The sequence below is a fragment of the Dama dama genome, chromosome 24 (genome assembly GCF_033118175.1).
Source record: "Dama dama isolate Ldn47 chromosome 24, ASM3311817v1, whole genome shotgun sequence".
Lineage (NCBI taxonomy): Eukaryota > Metazoa > Chordata > Mammalia > Artiodactyla > Cervidae > Dama > Dama dama.
In genome coordinates, this window is record NC_083704.1 from 18,907,386 (window position 1) to 18,924,390 (window position 17,005).

The 17,005-nt window shown below is 46.3% G+C and overlaps 1 protein-coding gene and 1 long non-coding RNA gene across 6 annotated transcripts in view; one reads left to right on the top strand and one right to left on the bottom strand.

The window, feature by feature from the left end:
• The window catches only part of LOC133045649 (uncharacterized), a 27,811-nt gene extending 22,203 nt beyond the window's left edge, over positions 1 to 5,608 (bottom strand). For 2 of the 4 annotated variants that reach the window (XR_009690296.1, XR_009690298.1), the window contains exons 1-3: positions 5,418 to 5,608; positions 5,222 to 5,330; positions 4,633 to 4,761 (exon numbers count right to left, since the gene is read on the bottom strand). This is a non-coding gene — a long non-coding RNA (uncharacterized LOC133045649). The other 2 variants (XR_009690297.1, XR_009690295.1) reach the window with 2 other exon arrangements.
• LOC133045645 (zinc finger protein 621-like) lies at positions 5,560 to 16,908 on the top strand. Of its 2 annotated transcripts, none has more exons than XM_061127845.1 (5): positions 5,560 to 5,789; positions 6,498 to 6,581; positions 13,832 to 13,958; positions 14,505 to 14,609; positions 15,971 to 16,908. In XM_061127845.1, the coding sequence occupies exons 1-5, from the start codon at positions 5,718 to 5,720 to the stop codon at positions 16,906 to 16,908; spliced, it is 1,326 nt and encodes a 441-aa protein (XP_060983828.1). In that variant the 5' UTR covers positions 5,560 to 5,717. The 2 variants fall into 2 exon arrangements, with proteins under 2 accessions (XP_060983828.1, XP_060983829.1); XM_061127846.1 differs by having other exon boundaries at positions 5,686 to 6,030.
• Positions 16,909 to 17,005: the final 97 nt, after the last annotated feature.

Genomic DNA, 17,005 nt, shown 5'->3' on the forward strand with positions numbered 1-17,005 from the left:
CGGCATCATGAGCATCACAGTTACAGAACTGCGGTGGCCTCTATCACACTGAGCATTTGTTGTTCTGCATCTGGGGTGGTTGGCTGGGTGGCTGTGCTGGTGTTAGCTGGGCTCACTCACTGTGTGAGGGTTTGGTTAGCTGTCAACTGATCTAGATGAATTTTGACTGTATGGTTAGAGCCACATAGATGTGACCCCATAAATGTAAAGCATAGTGTGTATTGGGTGGTGTGCTCTTTGTCCGGATGCCGCTCATGCACGAGCCCTCACTGCTAGGCTTATGGGGGGCTATGTCCCCCTAAGAGCCATGTGTCCTGTTCTCTGGGTGCCTCATGCCCTGATGACCCACTCCCAACACTCTAGTCTCAGACGTCTGCTCGCTCAATAAGGACTTTTGCTTCTACCAGGTCCCTCGGCTCTCTCAAAGGTGGGAATGTGGTCTGGTTCCGCGTGAACTATGTGGTGGGGCAGAAGAACGGAAGTAGTGATGTTGACCTGAAGAGAAGAAGGCTGAGCTCCCCGGGGAGAGGGATTCCTGTCCCTGACAACGTCTGGGCTCAGACGGCAGCTCTTGCCTGGGTCTCCAGCCTGCCGGCCCGCCCTGCAGATTCTGGACTTTCCAAGCCTCCACGAACCAATTTCTTTCTTTCTTTTTAATTATTGGAGTATAATTGCTTTACAATGCTGTGTTAGTTTCTGCTGAACAATGACGTGAATCAGTCATGTGTACACATATATCCCTCCCCACCTCCCACATCCCACCCCTTTAGTGTTATCACAGAGCACTGAGCTGAGCTTCCTGTGCTTTATATTAATAGCAAGTCCCCACTAGTTATTTATTTTACACATGGTAGTGTATATATATGTCAATCCTAATCTCTCAATTCATCTCAGTCTCCTGCCCCCCTCACCCCCGCCCCATGTCCAAATGTCTATTCTCTATGTCTCCAACTCTATTCCTGCCTTGGAAATAAGGTAATCTGTACCATTTTTCAGATCCGGCATAAAAGAAATAATACTCAATATTTGTTTTTCTCTTTCTGACTTCACTCTGTATGACTGACTCTAGGATCATCCATGTATCTACAAATGATCCTATTTCATCCCTTTCACTGGCTGAGCAATATTCCATTGGCTTCCCTGGTAGCTCAGCTGGTAAAGAATCTGCCTGCAATGTGGGACACCTGGGTTCAATCCCTGGGTTGGGAAGACCCCTGGAGAAGGGAACAGCTACCCATGCCAATATTCTGGCCTGGAGAATGCCATGGACTGTAGAGTCCATGGGGCTGCGAAGAATCAGACACGACTGAGCAACTTGCACACACACACACACGAGCTCGTTTCTTTAAAGCTTTTTAAAGATGTGGTTTTCATTTATTTATTTTTGGCACTGGGTCTTTCTGGCTAGTTGTGGCTGACAGGGGCTGCTCTCTGTTGTGGCGGGAGGGCTCTCACTGCAGTGACTTCTCCTGTTGGGGAGCACGGGCTCCAGGCGTGAGGACGGACTTCTGAAATCGTGGTGCACAGGCTTAGTTGCTCGCAGCATGTGAAATCTTCCCAGACCAGGGACTGAACCTGTGTCCCCTGCCTCGGCAAGCAGATTCTCATACACTGGGCCGCCAGGGAAGTCCCTGCATGAGCTAATTTCTTAGTCTCTCTGTACACACACACCCCGTTGGTTCTGTTTCTCTGACTAGTGCAGAATGTTAGCAGGGGAGGGGCTTCAGCCTGTGTTGTTGCTGGTTTCCTTCTAAGGCAGTTTGAGAACAAATACGCTTCCCCACAGTGAGAATTCATTTCCTTCAGTTTTCCATGAATAGATGACTATTCCTCACATAAACAAAAGGCTGCCTTCATTTCTTGTTTATTACAATTCTATCCTTAGGATTCCATCCCTTCTTGTTCCATGTTGCACTCTGGAGATTTCTGGAATTAACTGACAATGTGTGGTCTAAGCACCAGATAAGTGTTCTGTAATCCCTAGGTTTTTCTCCTGGCAGGTTGAATGGGGTGGTCAGAGAGTAAGACTGATGTAAAAGAAGTCTTTTCACCCTGCCACGAATCTTTAGAGGATCTTTGTAGTTATACCCTTCAAAGATTTAGACCTTCCCTAAGCACTATTTATTTTCAGAAACTGTCCTGGGTTCCATGGCAGTTTCCATTTAGGCCAAACCCAATAAAAGGGATGGAGCAGTCATAAGAATGCATTGAGCCATTTTGTCTCATTGAACCTACTAGAATTTGGTTACTTATTTTTGGCTGTGTGGCATGTAGGATCTTAGTTCCCTTTCAAGGATTGAACCCACCCCCTGTGCATTGGAAACCCAGAGTTTTAACCACTGGACCACCAGGGAAATCCCACTGAACCTAGGAGGATTTATACTCAAGTCTCTGAGTCTTAAAACTGGGAGGCTCTGTGTGTCTTGGATATTTTGAGTTTTGTACAAATGGCACCACTGACACATGGGTCTCACACATCCTCCAGGATTCCTGAGCGCGCACGAGAAAGATCTCAGTAGCCAGACTCGGAAAAGGAGAAGAAGACAGGGCACAGCAGGCAAGCTGGACTCTGCGTTCAGTGGCAGAGGCTAGGCTGCTCCTCTTCCTATCACATTATTCTGCAGATATTCCATGAAGTGTTTTTTCTAAACGTCCTCTGATTTAGCAGAGGCACCTTGGCATCATGGGGAACTGGCATTTGGGAGAAGCACTGAAGGTGCTTTGCAGTGGGGGCTGATTTCTTAAATGCTCATAAATTCTGCACACTGTGCATACAACCATACCCATCACAAACACACGCTCTCAAAATCCTCTAATGAATTCTTTTCAGTCTGTGCCTCTGCAGAGAACACGGGTGTCATCTGAAAAATAATCACATGATCTCCCAGACTCACAGTGGGATGAACGAGGGACTGATGGGCTTGACTCCCCATATTTGGAACCTCTCAATCCCCAGGTTCCAACATTACAACTCACTAGTGGGGATGCCGGGGTGAAGGGAGGAAGGGGAGAGAAGGGAGAGAAAAGGGAAACAGCCAGTCACCAGTGGAGTCACAGCTCTTCTCTGGGGAGAGACTGATGTGAGGAAGGTGGGGAAATACATCTACCACAGCATAGAGGTTTTTGAGTCAAATATATCTGGGTCTAAATCCAATTCCTATTGCTTACCAGCTGCATGACCAGAGGCAAGTCACCCAAAGCCCTGAGCCTTAGCTCCCTTACGTGTACAAAGAGGGTAAGAGCTAACTACCTTGAACAGTTGCTGGCAGGCTAAGATCATGATTGTGAAGAACACGGCACACAGTGGGTCTGCAGGAATGCAAGCTTCCTGACAGCTTTTCTTAGATGAGCGCTCAGAGAAGTCAGTGCCAGACTCAGGCCTGACTTGGCTTCCCCTTTGACAAGCAGTTATGGCAGGTGTGGATGGATGTGTGTCCACCCAGGTGGGGGTGTGTTTGAGGAAATGTGGTTTGAGGTGAGATGAGATTATCCCAGCGGGAGATACCTTTGTCTACAGAGAGGACATGATTTTCAGAAGATCCATTTAATTGCATCAAGTGGAAGCACCTGTCAGTACAATTTTCTGGGGGCTAGAAACCCACATCAGTTTCTACAGACAAAGTCTACAAACAGGTAGGTCTCCTGTGCCAATTATTCACACCTGTCTTTGGGGGCCGTGGGATTTAGGAGATTTTGGAAGACACCGTTGGGATAGTAGGATGAGTAAAGCATGAATCTAGGAGGGACAGGAGGAGGACTGCAAATACCATGACATCAGGCAGTTCAGACAATCGTTGGGGAAACACAGGAGGACTGAGCAGTGCAGCAGAGGCTGTGGGCTGTGGGGGCCGGGAATTCTCTGTCATGTTTCCATGGTGTTGAAAATGCTTTTCAGCTCCCAGGAGAAACTGTACAGATGTTGGTTAATAGGCTTTTCTAGCTCTGTGGCCTCATATTACATCTAAACTTCTTGAGGTTCAGTATTCTCACTTGTAAAATGGGGAACATAACAGTACCTACCTAAGAAATGAAGATGAAAAGCAATGATGCTTATAAAGCCTTAGCATAGTTTCTAGCACATATTAAGGTCTCATAAATCTTAGTTATTATACAAAGGCGATTTAAGTGACTAGTGCAACACAACAATGAATATGAATTGATTGCAACAAATTCATATGTTTTCAAACATATTAGTTTTTCCTTTTGGATTGCTGTTGCTATCTAGCTGTTTCTATTTGATTTTAGTATCTATTTATATGTGTAATTACAAAAGGGAGCTGGGCTGGAGCAATGTGAAGCAGATGCTTAATTTCAGGAGAATTTGAGTATACAGTGTGTGAAAGGCCCCCATCATAGGGCTTCCTATGTGGCATTAGTGGTAAAGAATCTGCCTGCCAGTGCAGGAGACATAAGAGACATGGGTTTGATCTCTGGGTCGGGAAGATTTCCTGGAGGAGGAAACGGCAACCCACTCCAGTATTCTTGCCTGGGAAATCCCATGGACAGAGGAACCTGGCAGGCTACAGTCCATGGGGTTGCAAAGAGTCAGACATGACTGAGCAACTGAGCGCTAAAGGTTCCATCACAGGGCATCTGAAACAGCAAAGGAGAAGTCCCTGGGTACCACAGTACCTGCGGCCACAGGAGAGAAGCCATTCCTGGTTCAGTTACTATCCTGGCCCTCTGTCGTTGCACAAATTGAAGATGACTTTGTAGTTAAAACCTTTCTGGACAGAGGTGCTGAATTTCTCCAAGTTGGGCCTGGAACACACATACAGGTATATGGTGGGAAAGGGCTCTAAGAATAAATGCTAATCGCTGTTTCCCTAAATTGTGTCACAGGTTGGAGTCCCAGCAGGGCTTGTATCTCTAAAAACAATACAGTTACAAAACAGAACAGCCACACAAGCACTTATTTCATGCCAGGCAGCACCGTAAACACTGCCAATCTGTGAATTCATTTAATGATTAAACTTCAACAGCCCTTTGTTGGGGTACCCCCATCATACCCATATAACAGACAGTGAATCAGGCAAACCAACTGCTGCGGATCCCGTTATTTTGAGCGGTTCAGACAGGTTTCTGAAACTAACTGGTTGACGCTCTCAACCCGTACACATCTGGCCACTGAAATGGTGGGCACTACTCTTCCCACTTCCAGTTCTCCCACAGCGGTGTAGGCACAGGGCCCAGGCCGCGTGGGCACATTGGCGCAATGTACCTGTTATCTGGAATGGCAACCACAAGTAGTGTACACCTGGGAAATCCTCAGGACTGCAACCATTCAGCCGCTTGCACCGGATTCTCATGTAGACCAGTGGTGAATTCGCCTGCAAATGCAGGAGACCCAAAGTTCGATCCTTGGGTCTGGACGATCTCCCGGAGGAGGAAATGGCTACTCACTCCAGTGTTCTTACCTGGAAAATTCCTTGGACAGAGGAGCCATGGGGGTGGCAGAGTCGGACACTACTGAAGAGACTTAGCACACAGCACATACCTGGGCCCAGAGGCCGCGATCTGAGTAGATTAAGAGGTGCCGCGAAACCCAAACTCTGATCGGCTCAGCGGCTGGAGCACAGGGGCGGAGCGACCAGCCTCTAGTTCTGTGTTACCGCGCCCACCAATGACGTCACGGGCAAGCGCCTGTCCGAAGCCCAGCCCCTTCGGGTTACGTGAGGTCGCGCCGCCGGAACCACCGAGATGGGCAGCCTAGAGGGATGGTGGACACCGGCTCTCGCTTCTGCATGATCTTTGAGAGAACCCCCTTTAGGGGTTATGAGGGAAAGAGGGTAAATTCTGGCGAGCTCTTCTTGTCAGTCCCGTTAGGCGCCGGCTTCCTCGTTTTCCTTAGCGCCTCGTCAGCACGCTGCCCCTGAACTCGCCTCCCTCTGACCGGATGCCCCGGCGTCTGGGCCTCACAGAATCCGCAGAGGTGGCTGCGGTCCCAGAGCCCTGGTCCAGTTCCTTGCCCACCGAGGCGGGATCCTTTTTTTGTCTAAAAGAAGTTGGCCCAACAGTCCCCTGTGGCCGGTACTGAAGTTTCTGATGTTTGGGGTCTCCTGCTTGCTTGGGTGGAGAGCCTCTTGGGGTCTCCCGTGCCCTGATAGCTAATATGACCATGAATATTTCACTCAGTCCAAATCCAGCCAGCCTTGTTTCCTCTCTGTAGGCACTTTTGGGAGTCAATGACGTGGTCCCCATAAGCAGTTTTTTAGGTTTTTAAGTTTGTTCAGACCCAGCACTGTAGGGGCCGAATTCGTCATGTGTGTCTCGGTCCACTCGGTGTGAATGGGCCCAGTAGCGCACTTGGGCAGAGGAGACAGGTGGTGGATTGTCCCGAATACCAGCTAGAGCAATTCATGAGAAGGTGGCGGCGATCAGCCAGTGGAGGGCTGGTAGAGACTCCTGCCAATGCTGGCAATGAGATGGAAGACTGAGCGTTTGTGGGTGATGATGTAGAAAAGGGACCATTGCGCTCATGGCTGTTCTTCTCTTAGCTTTTAAGGTTCTTGCTTTTCCAAACCGGGAAGAGTGCACAGAGCCAGGGGACATCAGCCATGCTCCAAACCACTTGGCCTCAGGTGAGCCTGCCTTCATTTCAGTCTTAAAAGTCACAGTAGCTATCAGGTCATTAGGAAGGGACCAAAAAGGCCTCACTTGGCCAGGCTGTGGTTTCCCTCTTGAGTCCATCCCCCGGGGCTAAGGTTGTAAATACGTGGTGGGGGAGGTTAGAGTCTTGTGTGGAGCCTGAAGAGTTTGGACATATAGATTTAAGTAGAAAAGGGGGGACCCAGGTCAAGAAATTCCCTCAGAATGTGAAAATCCAGATCATGTTGTACAAATAAAAGTTGTGTGCACAGATATAGAAAACAACCTTATCTAGAGGGAAACACGTTGAGGGTGGGGGATAAATTAGAAATATGGGATTAGCAAAAAAGATAAGGTTGCTAGGTGAGAAACAGCTTGAGACAAATTCTTAATTGAAGAGATTGTTCCTCAAATAGTAGGGGTATCCCAGAGAGACCTGCATTGTTCCTTCCATATGTGCTTTCAGACACTAGGCACTTAGGGCTGAGTAATGCAGACGAGTTCTCCTTTCTCATGAGGGTACTTTTACCAAAAACAAGTAAGTTGATATCATAAGTACCTTTTGCTCAAGTACAGTGCTTCCTAACAGTGAGGTCCACAGCTGGGCAGCATCAGGATCACTTGGGTGCTTATTAAAACTGCAATTTGCTAGGTGCCATCCTAGATCAGTAATTATACTGGGGAGGAGGGTAGGTCAGGTCGGGAATCTGTTGTAGCGAGTTCTGTGGGTGATTCTCATGCACCCTCTCAGATTTGAGAAGCTTCAAAGAAGCTCCTTTTGAAGGTGATCATCAGGGAATCCCTCATGGAGGTGGTCACGTGAGCTTGAGACCTCAAGGATGAGGTAGAAATAGGATGGAGAACTACTGGAGAGAGAGCCAAAGCTGAGCTTTCCAGACTGTAGAAAATGCATCAGCCCTGAGGTAGGAGAGAAAGCTGGGTGTATTCTAGGGTAGAGAGAGGTTAGAGGAAGTAATTCATTGTGAGGTGGGACAAACTAGGCACAGCTAGTGTCTCGGAGGTCACTATGAAGACTCAGGTTTCACTTCTGAGTTCAGTAGGAAGATGCTAAAGGATTTTAAGCAGGGCATGTGAAAGGGATGGATTTATATATTAAAAAGATTTTGGCCCATGGTGGTGAGTTGGTTGCAAAAGAACATGAGTCATTTTGGAGGATATTACGATCTGGGTAAGAGATTAAGTATTGCTCTCTCAGCTCCCTCCCTTTTCTTTTCTTAGTAGACTTCTTTTTTTTTTTTAGAGAAGTTTTAGGTTCATAGCATAATTAAACAAATAGCACAGAGTTCCCATATGCTTTCTGGCCCCATACATGCATAGCCCATTGTCAGAGTGGTACATTAGTTCAAATTGATGAACCTCCATTGACACATCATAGTCACCCAGAGTCCATAGCTTGCACTAGGGTTCACTCTCGGTGTTGTACATTCTATGGGTTACACATGTATAATGATGTGTATTTACTATTGTTGTATCATACAGAGGCTTTTCACGGGCTCTAAAAATCCTGTGTCCTGCCCTCCTTTCCTGGCAACTGTCGATCTTTTTGGTTTTTCCAGAAAATTGTGTAGTTGGTATCCTACCTTTTTATGTTGGTTTCATTCATTTAGTAGTATTCATTTCAGGTTCTTGTGTGACTTTTCATGGCTTGATAGCTTTTTAAAGCGCTGTATAATATCCCATTGACTGTACCACAGTTTATTCACCTACTGAAGGACCATTTCGTTGCTTCCAAGGTTTGGCAATTATGAATAAAACTACTGTAAACATCCTTGTGCTTGTTTTTGTGTGGACATACGTCTAGCTCATTGGGGAGATACCAAGGAGTATGATTGCTGGATCATATGGTTAGAATGTGTTTATTCTAGTTTTGTAAGAAGCTGTTAAACTGTCTTCCAAAGTGACTGTACCAGTTTGTATTTTCACTAGCAGTGAATGAGAGTTCGTGTTGCTCCACATCCTCACCAGTATTTGGTGGTGTCAGTGTTTTGGATTTTGGTCATTCTGCTAGGTATGTTGTGGTATCTCATTGTTTTAATTTGCATTTCCCTGAACACATATGCTGTAGAGTATCTTTTCGTATACCTGTTTGCCATCTGTATAACTTCTTTGGTGAGATTTCTGTTTGGGTCTTTTGCCCATTTTTTAATCGGGTTCTTCATTTTTCTGTTGAGTTTTTAGAGTTCTTTGTGTACTTGGGATAATAGTCCTTTATTATGTGTGTCTCTTTAAATGTTTTCTCACTGTCTGTGGCCTATATTCTCATTTGCTTGAAGTATTGTCCTATTCAGGTAGGGTTCAATTCCCTCCCATCTTTTCTTTCAAAAATGTATTTCCTTCAAAACCTTCTCAGGTAGTCTGTCACACTTACTTTTCTCAGATGACTTTAAATGAGCCCCAGCCTCTGCATTCATCCCATTGATTTTTTTTGGTGGAGAAGTTGATTTTATTGGAATCATAGGCAAAATTGGGGATAATTGACTTCTTTACAAGTTTGATTCTTCCCATTTAGAAACACTGTATATTCTAATTTATTCAGTTCCTGTTTTATTTCTTTTAATAATCATTTTGTTTTCTTCATCTTGGTTTTGCAGGTTTTTGTTGGGTCTACTCTTAGCTCTTTTCATATGAATGGCATCTTATTTTCTCCCATTTTGTCTTTTAATCGTTCATAGTGATATTTAATAAAGCTAATCATTTTGGTTCATGTATCCTATATCTAGCTAACTTAATGAATTATCTTGTCAGTTTTAAATGTTTTTCATTTATTTTCTTGGGTCTTGGATATTTTTTAGGCAGATAGCCATTTCATCTGCAAGCAAAGATATTTATGTTACTTCGTTAGCTGTATTTATGCTGCTTGTCCAGCCTTTTACCGAAAGTAGAACCTCAGCGCATGGTAAATTATCAGCCATCAGCTTTAATGGATGTGCCCTGGCATTTCACTGTGAAAGTGGTATTTGCTGTTCTTTTCTGACCTTCTTCATATGCGTAAAAATTCTATTTGTGATCGAACCATTTTTGAAATTAATTTTTCCCCAGATTCATATTAATCATCTTGGATCTGCCAGACACTAGGAAAAGCTACTACTAGCTTTTACCTATTGCCAGGCACTAGGGAAAGCTACTAAGAAAACCTACTGTGCACTAGGAAAGCAATAATGAAGAAAGCAGAATCCTTGCCTCATGGCTTACATTCTGGTGAGAGGGAGATACCCGATAAAAGTGTAATTTGTCAGATGATGAAAAAATACAGTGGAGAAAAATAAAGTGAGGTACACAGGGACCATCCACAGGAAGAGGAAAATTATATCAACAACCTAACTGTCTTAAAATAGTAAGTTCCCCTTTATTTAAAAAAACATGTTTTACTTATTTTTGGTTGCACCGGGTCTCTGCTGTTGTGGTGCTTTCTCTAGTTGTGAGCGGTGATTACTCTCTGTTTGCGGTTTGAGGGCTTCTGTGTTGCAGTGGCCTCTCTTGTCGTGGAGCATGGTCTCTAGGCACGCAGGCTTCAGTAGTTGCGGCACAATGGCTTAGTTGCTCCACGGCATGTGGAATCTTCCCAGACCAGGGATTGAACCAGTGTCCGCTGCATTGCAAGGAAGATTCTTATAAATTAGACCACCAGGGAAGCCCAAGTTCCCCTTTAATAATGGGCATTTTTTTGGACTCATGATACCTGGGAATATTTGAAAGCAGGTGGGAAGAACAGCATGTCAAGGAAGATGGTACTGGGTGGGGAAGACTGTGAGAGCAGCTCTGGAGATGTGAGGAAGTGAGACTTGACTTCCGGGAAGCAGAGTGAAGTTCGGTTTTCCTACCAGACTGTGGCCACTGTCCTCAGAAGCCCTTAATGCCTTGTTGCTGAATCGGTGATTACTCACAGGACATCGTGGTTCTATCTGATGTTTGGATTTTGGGCTCAACTATTTCAGGGTACCTATGGACTTTGTCATTGCCCAGTTTAAGGGTCAGCTCTCCTTTGAGAAGTTTCTAAATTAGTTCTTTTATGTTCTTTTTCTTTCACTCTCTCCTTTTGAATTTCCTAGTTCTGGTTTGAAAAGGACCCCCTCATAAGGACCTGAGTTTAGAGCGAGGAGAGTAGCTAGGAGCAGTTACCAGCATTTATCCTGGGGATGTGTTTCTTCCCTGCTTCCTCCAGCAGCCGTTGTGAGAGTGTTCCCTTCTCCCTGTCCCCTGTGCTGTCTCCAGAGCACAGGCTGCTTTGGGGGCTGCCGGGAGAGTTTGGGACATTCAGAGAATCAGGGGCTTAGCTGAGCCCCAGTGGGTAGGTGTTTTCATTTTCATCGGCTGAAAAGAATGCTGACTGCATAGGCTAGTGAGACTCCCAGGAGGTGGAATCATCTGTGGGGTCATCAACGTGAGAAGGTGCAGAAGACTGGAAACCCCTTCTAGGTTGGGAGTCCAGTCTCTGTGGTCTGCATGGGGCAGCCTGTCCATAGAAGCAAAGAGGGTAGGCAGTGGACGCCGTTAGAGACTGTTCTTGTGTCTCAGAAGATGCAGAGGCTCTGGCTTCTAGAATGATGTGTGCTGTTCTGAAATAGATGATCCCTCAGTCTAGTCTGGGGGAGGGGTCCCGTGTGGCCTGGAGGGAGCATGATAAAGATAGATTGACTGTTGATTTTGGAAGTTGTGGGTGTGAAAAGATCTTCTCCAGACAGGGGCGACACCAGGTTATGAGGAGGTTCAGGGGTTGGCTCTGTGTTTGGAGAAGTTCATGAACCCCGTGTCGGAGGCAGCTCGCTATGTGGGAGGAGCCCAGGTTTGCTGTTTGACAAGTTTGGGTTGAAGTCCCAGCTCTGTCACTTCCTGGCTGTGTGATTTGGGGCAAAGTAGTGAATTTTTCTGAACTTTAATTTCATCCTTTGAAAAATGGGGGTAAATAACTCTGACTTCATATTGTGTTGTAAAGAGTAAATGACAGACAAGATTTAGAAGTACCCACCCAAGAGCCTGGTGCCTAGGGTCTAGTCTATGAATATGAGTTCTCGTCACTCTTGGGATGATGGAGGTGGCCCGGGAAGACAGAGAGGAGTGAACTTCCACGAGTGGGATGAAGCGCAAGACACAGGGCAGGGGATGTGCCCATGCCTAGGGACAGCACACAGCCAGCCCTCTCTAAAGATGTGCGGTTCAGAGAAGAGGCCAGAATAGGCAGGCTGCAGGTTTCCTTCAAGAGAGCTGGCTTTCTAATATGGTAAGAAGGAATGAAAAGAAATTTGTGAAATATTGGGAGTGTTTTTTAAGAAATGTTTGTTTCCTGTTGTAATATAGTTGATTAGCAATGTGTTAGTTTCAGGCACACAGCACAGCAGTTCAGTTATACGTATTCAAGTATCTATTCTTTTTCAAATTCTTTCCCTATATTGGTTATTGCAGAATATACAGATATACAGAATATACAGAGTTCCCTGTGCCGTGCAGTGGGCCTTTGTCAGTTATCTCTTTTAAACATAGTAATGTATACATGTCAGTCCGGAACTCCCACTCTTTCCCTCCCCACTGACCTTCCCCTCTGGTAACCACAAATTCCTTCTCTAAGTCTGTGAGTCTGTTTCTGTTTAGTTCTTTCGTATCTTGTTTTTCTTTTTAAAGATTCTGCATATAGGCTATATCATGAGATTCTCTCTCTGCGTCTGACTGACTTAACTCAATATGACCATCTCTAGGTCCATCCGTGTTCCTGCAGATGGCATTATCTTATTCTTTTTTTATGGCCAAGTATATTCCATTGCGGGCTTCCCAGGTGGCTCAGTGGTAAAGAATCCGCCTGCCAATGGAGGAGACGCAGGAGAACTGCCTGGAGGAGAAAATGGCAACCACTCCAGTATTCTTGCCTGGTAAACCCCATGTACAGAGGAGCGTGGTGGACTACAGCCCTTGGGGTCACAGGAGAGTCAGACACGACTGAATTACTAAACATCAGCAACAATATTCCGCTGTATATATGTACTACTCCTCCATTGATGGACATCTAGGTTGCTTCCGTGTCCTGACTGTTGTAAACAGTGATGCAGTGAACACTGGGGTACATGTATCTTTTTGAATTATGGTTTTCTCTGGATATATGCCCAGCAGTGGGATTGCTAAGTCATTTGGTAGCTTTGTTTTTGTTTTGTAAGGAACCTCTGTACTCTTCTGCACAGAGGCTGTACCAGTGTACGTTCCCATCAACAGTGTAGGGAGGTTCACTTTTCTCCATACCCTGTCCAGCATTTATTGTTTGTAGATACTTAGGTGATGGATATTCTGAACCGTGTGATACCTCATTGCAGTTTTGACTTGCATTTCTCTAATAGTCTCTCTAAAGATGCTGAGCATCTTTTCACATGCCTCTTGGCCATGTGTATGTCTTTTTTGGAGAAATGTCTGTTTGGATCTTCTGCCCATTTTTGATTAAATTTTTTTTTTATTGAGTGCATAAGCTGTTTGTAAATTTGGAAGATTAATCCCTTGTCAGTAATATTGTTTACAGATATTTTCTCTCACTTTGGGCTTTTGCTGTGCAAAGGCTTTTGAGTGTAATTAGATTCCGTTTGTTTATTTTTGTTTTTCTTTTCATTACTCTGGGAGACGAACTGAAAAAGATATTACTGTGATTTATGTCAAAAAGTGTTCTGCCTATGTTTTCCTTTAGATCTTTAATCTATTTTGATTTTTTTGTTATACATCATGTTAGAGAATGTTCTGATTTCATTTTTCTTTTTTTTAACGTGTAGCTGTACTGGGGCTCTTTCTAAGGAGTGGCTTCTCTATGTGTAGTGGAAGCTGGTAGGGAAGGCCAAGGAGAAACTGGATCAGGGAATACATGCGGTGGCGTACATGTGCTTTGGCTGAGAGGAGACGGGGAGAGTAGTTGGGGTACAGAGAATAAGGTGACAGGTTATGGGTACCTCAGGGCAGTGGGTTCTAGAGAGACAGCTCCATGGAGACAGGGACATAAGCGGTTGATACAGTCACAGCCTGGAGAGCCCCGGATGCCAGGCTGTGAGGTTGGGATGACAGTTTGGAGCCGCAGGGCTGAGCAGGTGGGACAGCCTTGGCGTTCCACATTTGAAGGTGGGAGCCAGTGCTCTTGTCCATAGAACAGGCCTTCCACGGGGCTAAGTCACAGACCTTGGCAGGTCCACCTCTTCCCAGAAGCTCACACTGGCCCCCTCTGGCCCTCACTCAGAGCTTGAGCAGGAACCTGTTGTTTCAGGAGCCAGTGACCTTTGAGGACGTGGCTGTGTACTTCACCCAGAACCAATGGGCCAGCCTGGACTCTGCGCAGAGGGCCCTGTACAGGGAGGTGATGCTGGAGAATTATGCAAACGTGGCTTCCCTGGGTAAGGTCTCTCAGTGGTGCTCTGATAGTTGACGTCCTCCTCAATTGTCTTGGAGGTTCTAGTAGTCCTTAGGGTTCTGTGGAGATGCTGGGTGGGGAAATCCCAGGTTCCCTCTGGCTTTGAAGTTGGACTTTATTCCTTCCCATGGAAGAGCGTGGTTTTGGACCCTGAAGGAAAGGACTCTTGGGGTGCCCCCAGGAGGCCTCAGTTCCTCCGTCCTTGCAGTGTCGTGGATGTGGGCCCTCTCCTGTGTGCAGGAGCCTCCCAGGATCTCAGTACATTCATCCTTCCTGAGGGGATGTCCTTTCTTCTGAGTCAGGGCGAGCTTGCACTTTCTCCCTGGGGAGAATCACTGTCTCCCTGATCTTTCCACGGAGTGTAGTTTGGACCCTTTCCTCAGAACCCCTGTGTGGCTCATTGGTCCCCCAGGAAGCCCCCTTCTCCCCCCCAGCTCAACTTGCCTGCCTTGGGGTGGGCAGAGGGATCTCAGTAACAGCTCTGGATGTCTCCCTTCAACTTGTCTGTCTCTCTTTCTTGCTGGAGTAGTGTCTCCGTTCCCCAGACCCGATCTGATCTCCCAGCTGGAGAGAGGGGAAGCTCCATGGGACCCCAATCCCTGGGAAGCAGAGGATTTGAGAGGCATCTGTCCAGGTGAGTAAGGGGACTTAGCACCTTCTGGTTTCGCCTTCCTGGTTTACTGGAAATGTTTCTTCTGCAGTGGAGAGCAAAGCTCCCTGTAGCTGACTGGGTCACTTGCTGACCCGTATTGAGTTCCTGTTCCTAACCTGTAAGGATGGTTTTCATGGTGGGGTGGTAGGGTTTCAGCCATACTTTAAGGAAAGTGTGATTCTGTGCATCAGACTGATTGATTTGTACCATAGCTATGATTTTTTTTGCCTTTTTAGTGTTTATATCGTTTTTAGTATTTTAAAGTTCCTGATGCTAGAATGTTGTAGTTTACAATGAATTTGTTTAAATGGGGCCACAGAGGAAAGGGCAAGAATACTGCCCCATTTCCACACTGAACACACACACCCACTCACCCTAAAATTTCCTGGAATCTTTGCTGATGAGTTAATCCTGGGAGGTTTTAATTATTTGGGTTTTCTTTGCTCATTCCCAGGTGGCTCCGATGGTAAAGAATCTGCCTGTAATGTGGGAAACCTAGGTTTAATCCCTTGGTTGGGAAGATCCCCTGGAGAAGGAAATGGCAACCCACTCCAGTATTCTTGCCTGGAAAGTCCCATGGATGGAGGAGCCTGGCAGGCTACAGTCCATGGGGTCATAAAGAGTTGGATGAGACTGAGTGACTTCACTTTTCTTTGCTTTAGGAAGAAACTTTCCAGGCCTCACTTCTCACACATATTGTGATATTGTAAAAAGTGGTTTCTTTAGCAGTAAAACCATGGTGGCCTACAGTTCTCCAATCAACTTGTATTCCCACTGACTTTCTGAAATAAATAATGTTTTATCCCAGAATATTATATGAAATATTTAAAAGTAGAATTGTTGTGTTGTTATTTAGAATTCAAAGTTGGGAGTGGTTTCCTGGCTTCCAGGTGGGGCATTGGGATCCATCATTTCTCTGTTTGTGTTTCTGGGCTTCTCAGCTGCTCCCCTTCATCTCACTGATGTCTCTTCCCTCCTTGGGGGTCTCCCTCTCTTTTGAAGCCTGTTTGCATTTCGTGCTGGTCTGTCTTACCTCGCCCACTCTTTTTTTCCCCTCTTGGTTCCTTTCCTTCCTACTCTTTCAAGTTCTCATTTGCCCACCTCACCTTCCCTGGTTCATTCCCCAGCCCTTCCTTATAAGAGGCACTTCCTGGACTGCAGTGTCATCACTTGTCCAGTTTATGCTGTTGCTTTTCTTTTTCTTTCTTATCCTCCTTTGGATGCTCATAACCATCTCATGGTATATTTTTGAAATATCGCATCCTAGAAGAGAAAACCAGGACTGCTGGAACCCGTTTCCCTTCCAGTTCAGTAATGAGGAAACTTGTGGTTTCTTTGGTCAGGTGGTGAGAGGGGCATCAAGACAGAAGAGCCGGCGGTAGAGCAGCAAGCCTCTGAGGGCACAGAGGCCCACGGCAGGCCCGTGGGAGGGCTTCTCACGAACGTGTCTCAGCACTTGGATTTTGAACGCAAGGCAGTGTGGCAGACTTTCAGTCTGAATCCCAATCTGATACTCCGAGGCGGCATGAAGTTCTACAAATGTAAAGAATGTGGCAAGATCTTCCGATACAACTCAAAGTTCCTTCGGCATCAGAGGACCCACAATGGGGAAAAGCCCTTCAAGTGCAAGGAGTGTGGCAAAGCTTTCAAGTCCAGCCAGAACTGTATCATACATGAGAAAAATCACATTGGTCAAGGACCCTATGAATGTAAGGAGTGTGGCAAAGGTCTGAGTTCCAAAGCCGCCTTGACCCAGCACCAGTGGATCCACACAGGGGACAAGCCCTATAAATGTACGGAGTGTGGCAAAGGTCTGAGTTCCAACACTGCCTTGACCCAGCACCAGAGGCTCCACATTGGGGAGAAGCTCTATAAATGTAAGAAATGTGGGAAGGCGTTCACCCAGAAGATCACCTCCATTCAGCATCAGAGAGTTCACACCGGAGAGAAAGCCTTCAAGTGGTACCCCAGCTTTCTTCAGCATCAGAAAAGGCACCGTGTGGAGAAGCCCATCAGGCCACTCGGGCCACCCCTGCTGCGTCTCCAGGGCCCCTCTGCACCCTCAGATCCCGGGCGTCTCCAGGGCCCGGGCTCTGCTCCTGCTGTGGTCGTGGCCTTGCCACACGCCATCCTCACTCCTGCCTCCGGGCCCTTGTTCATGCTGCTGCCCGCCACTGGGGTGCTTTCGTCCCCTGTCCAAGTAGTTCTTGTCTTCCAGGGTCTTCCTCCTGCTGTGAAGCCTTCCCCAGTTATTCTGACTCCTGCTCCTCACCCCCCGTGACCCCTGTCTTGGCACTTCTCTTGCTGTTACAGCATATCTGTAACCTACCTTCAGCTTGATTATACTGTACCTGTGTTCCAGCTATTTGAGCATAAAC

Coding starts and splice junctions, on each gene's coding strand:
- LOC133045645 (XM_061127845.1), top strand. CDS start 5,718: ATGGTGGACACCGGCTCTCGCTTCTGCATGATCTTTGAGAGAACCCCC. Junction 5,790..6,497: donor GGGGTTATGAGGGAAAGAGG/GTAAATTCTGGC, acceptor TTCTTCTCTTAG/CTTTTAAGGTTCTTGCTTTT. Junction 14,610..15,970: donor TTTGAGAGGCATCTGTCCAG/GTGAGTAAGGGG, acceptor TTCTTTGGTCAG/GTGGTGAGAGGGGCATCAAG.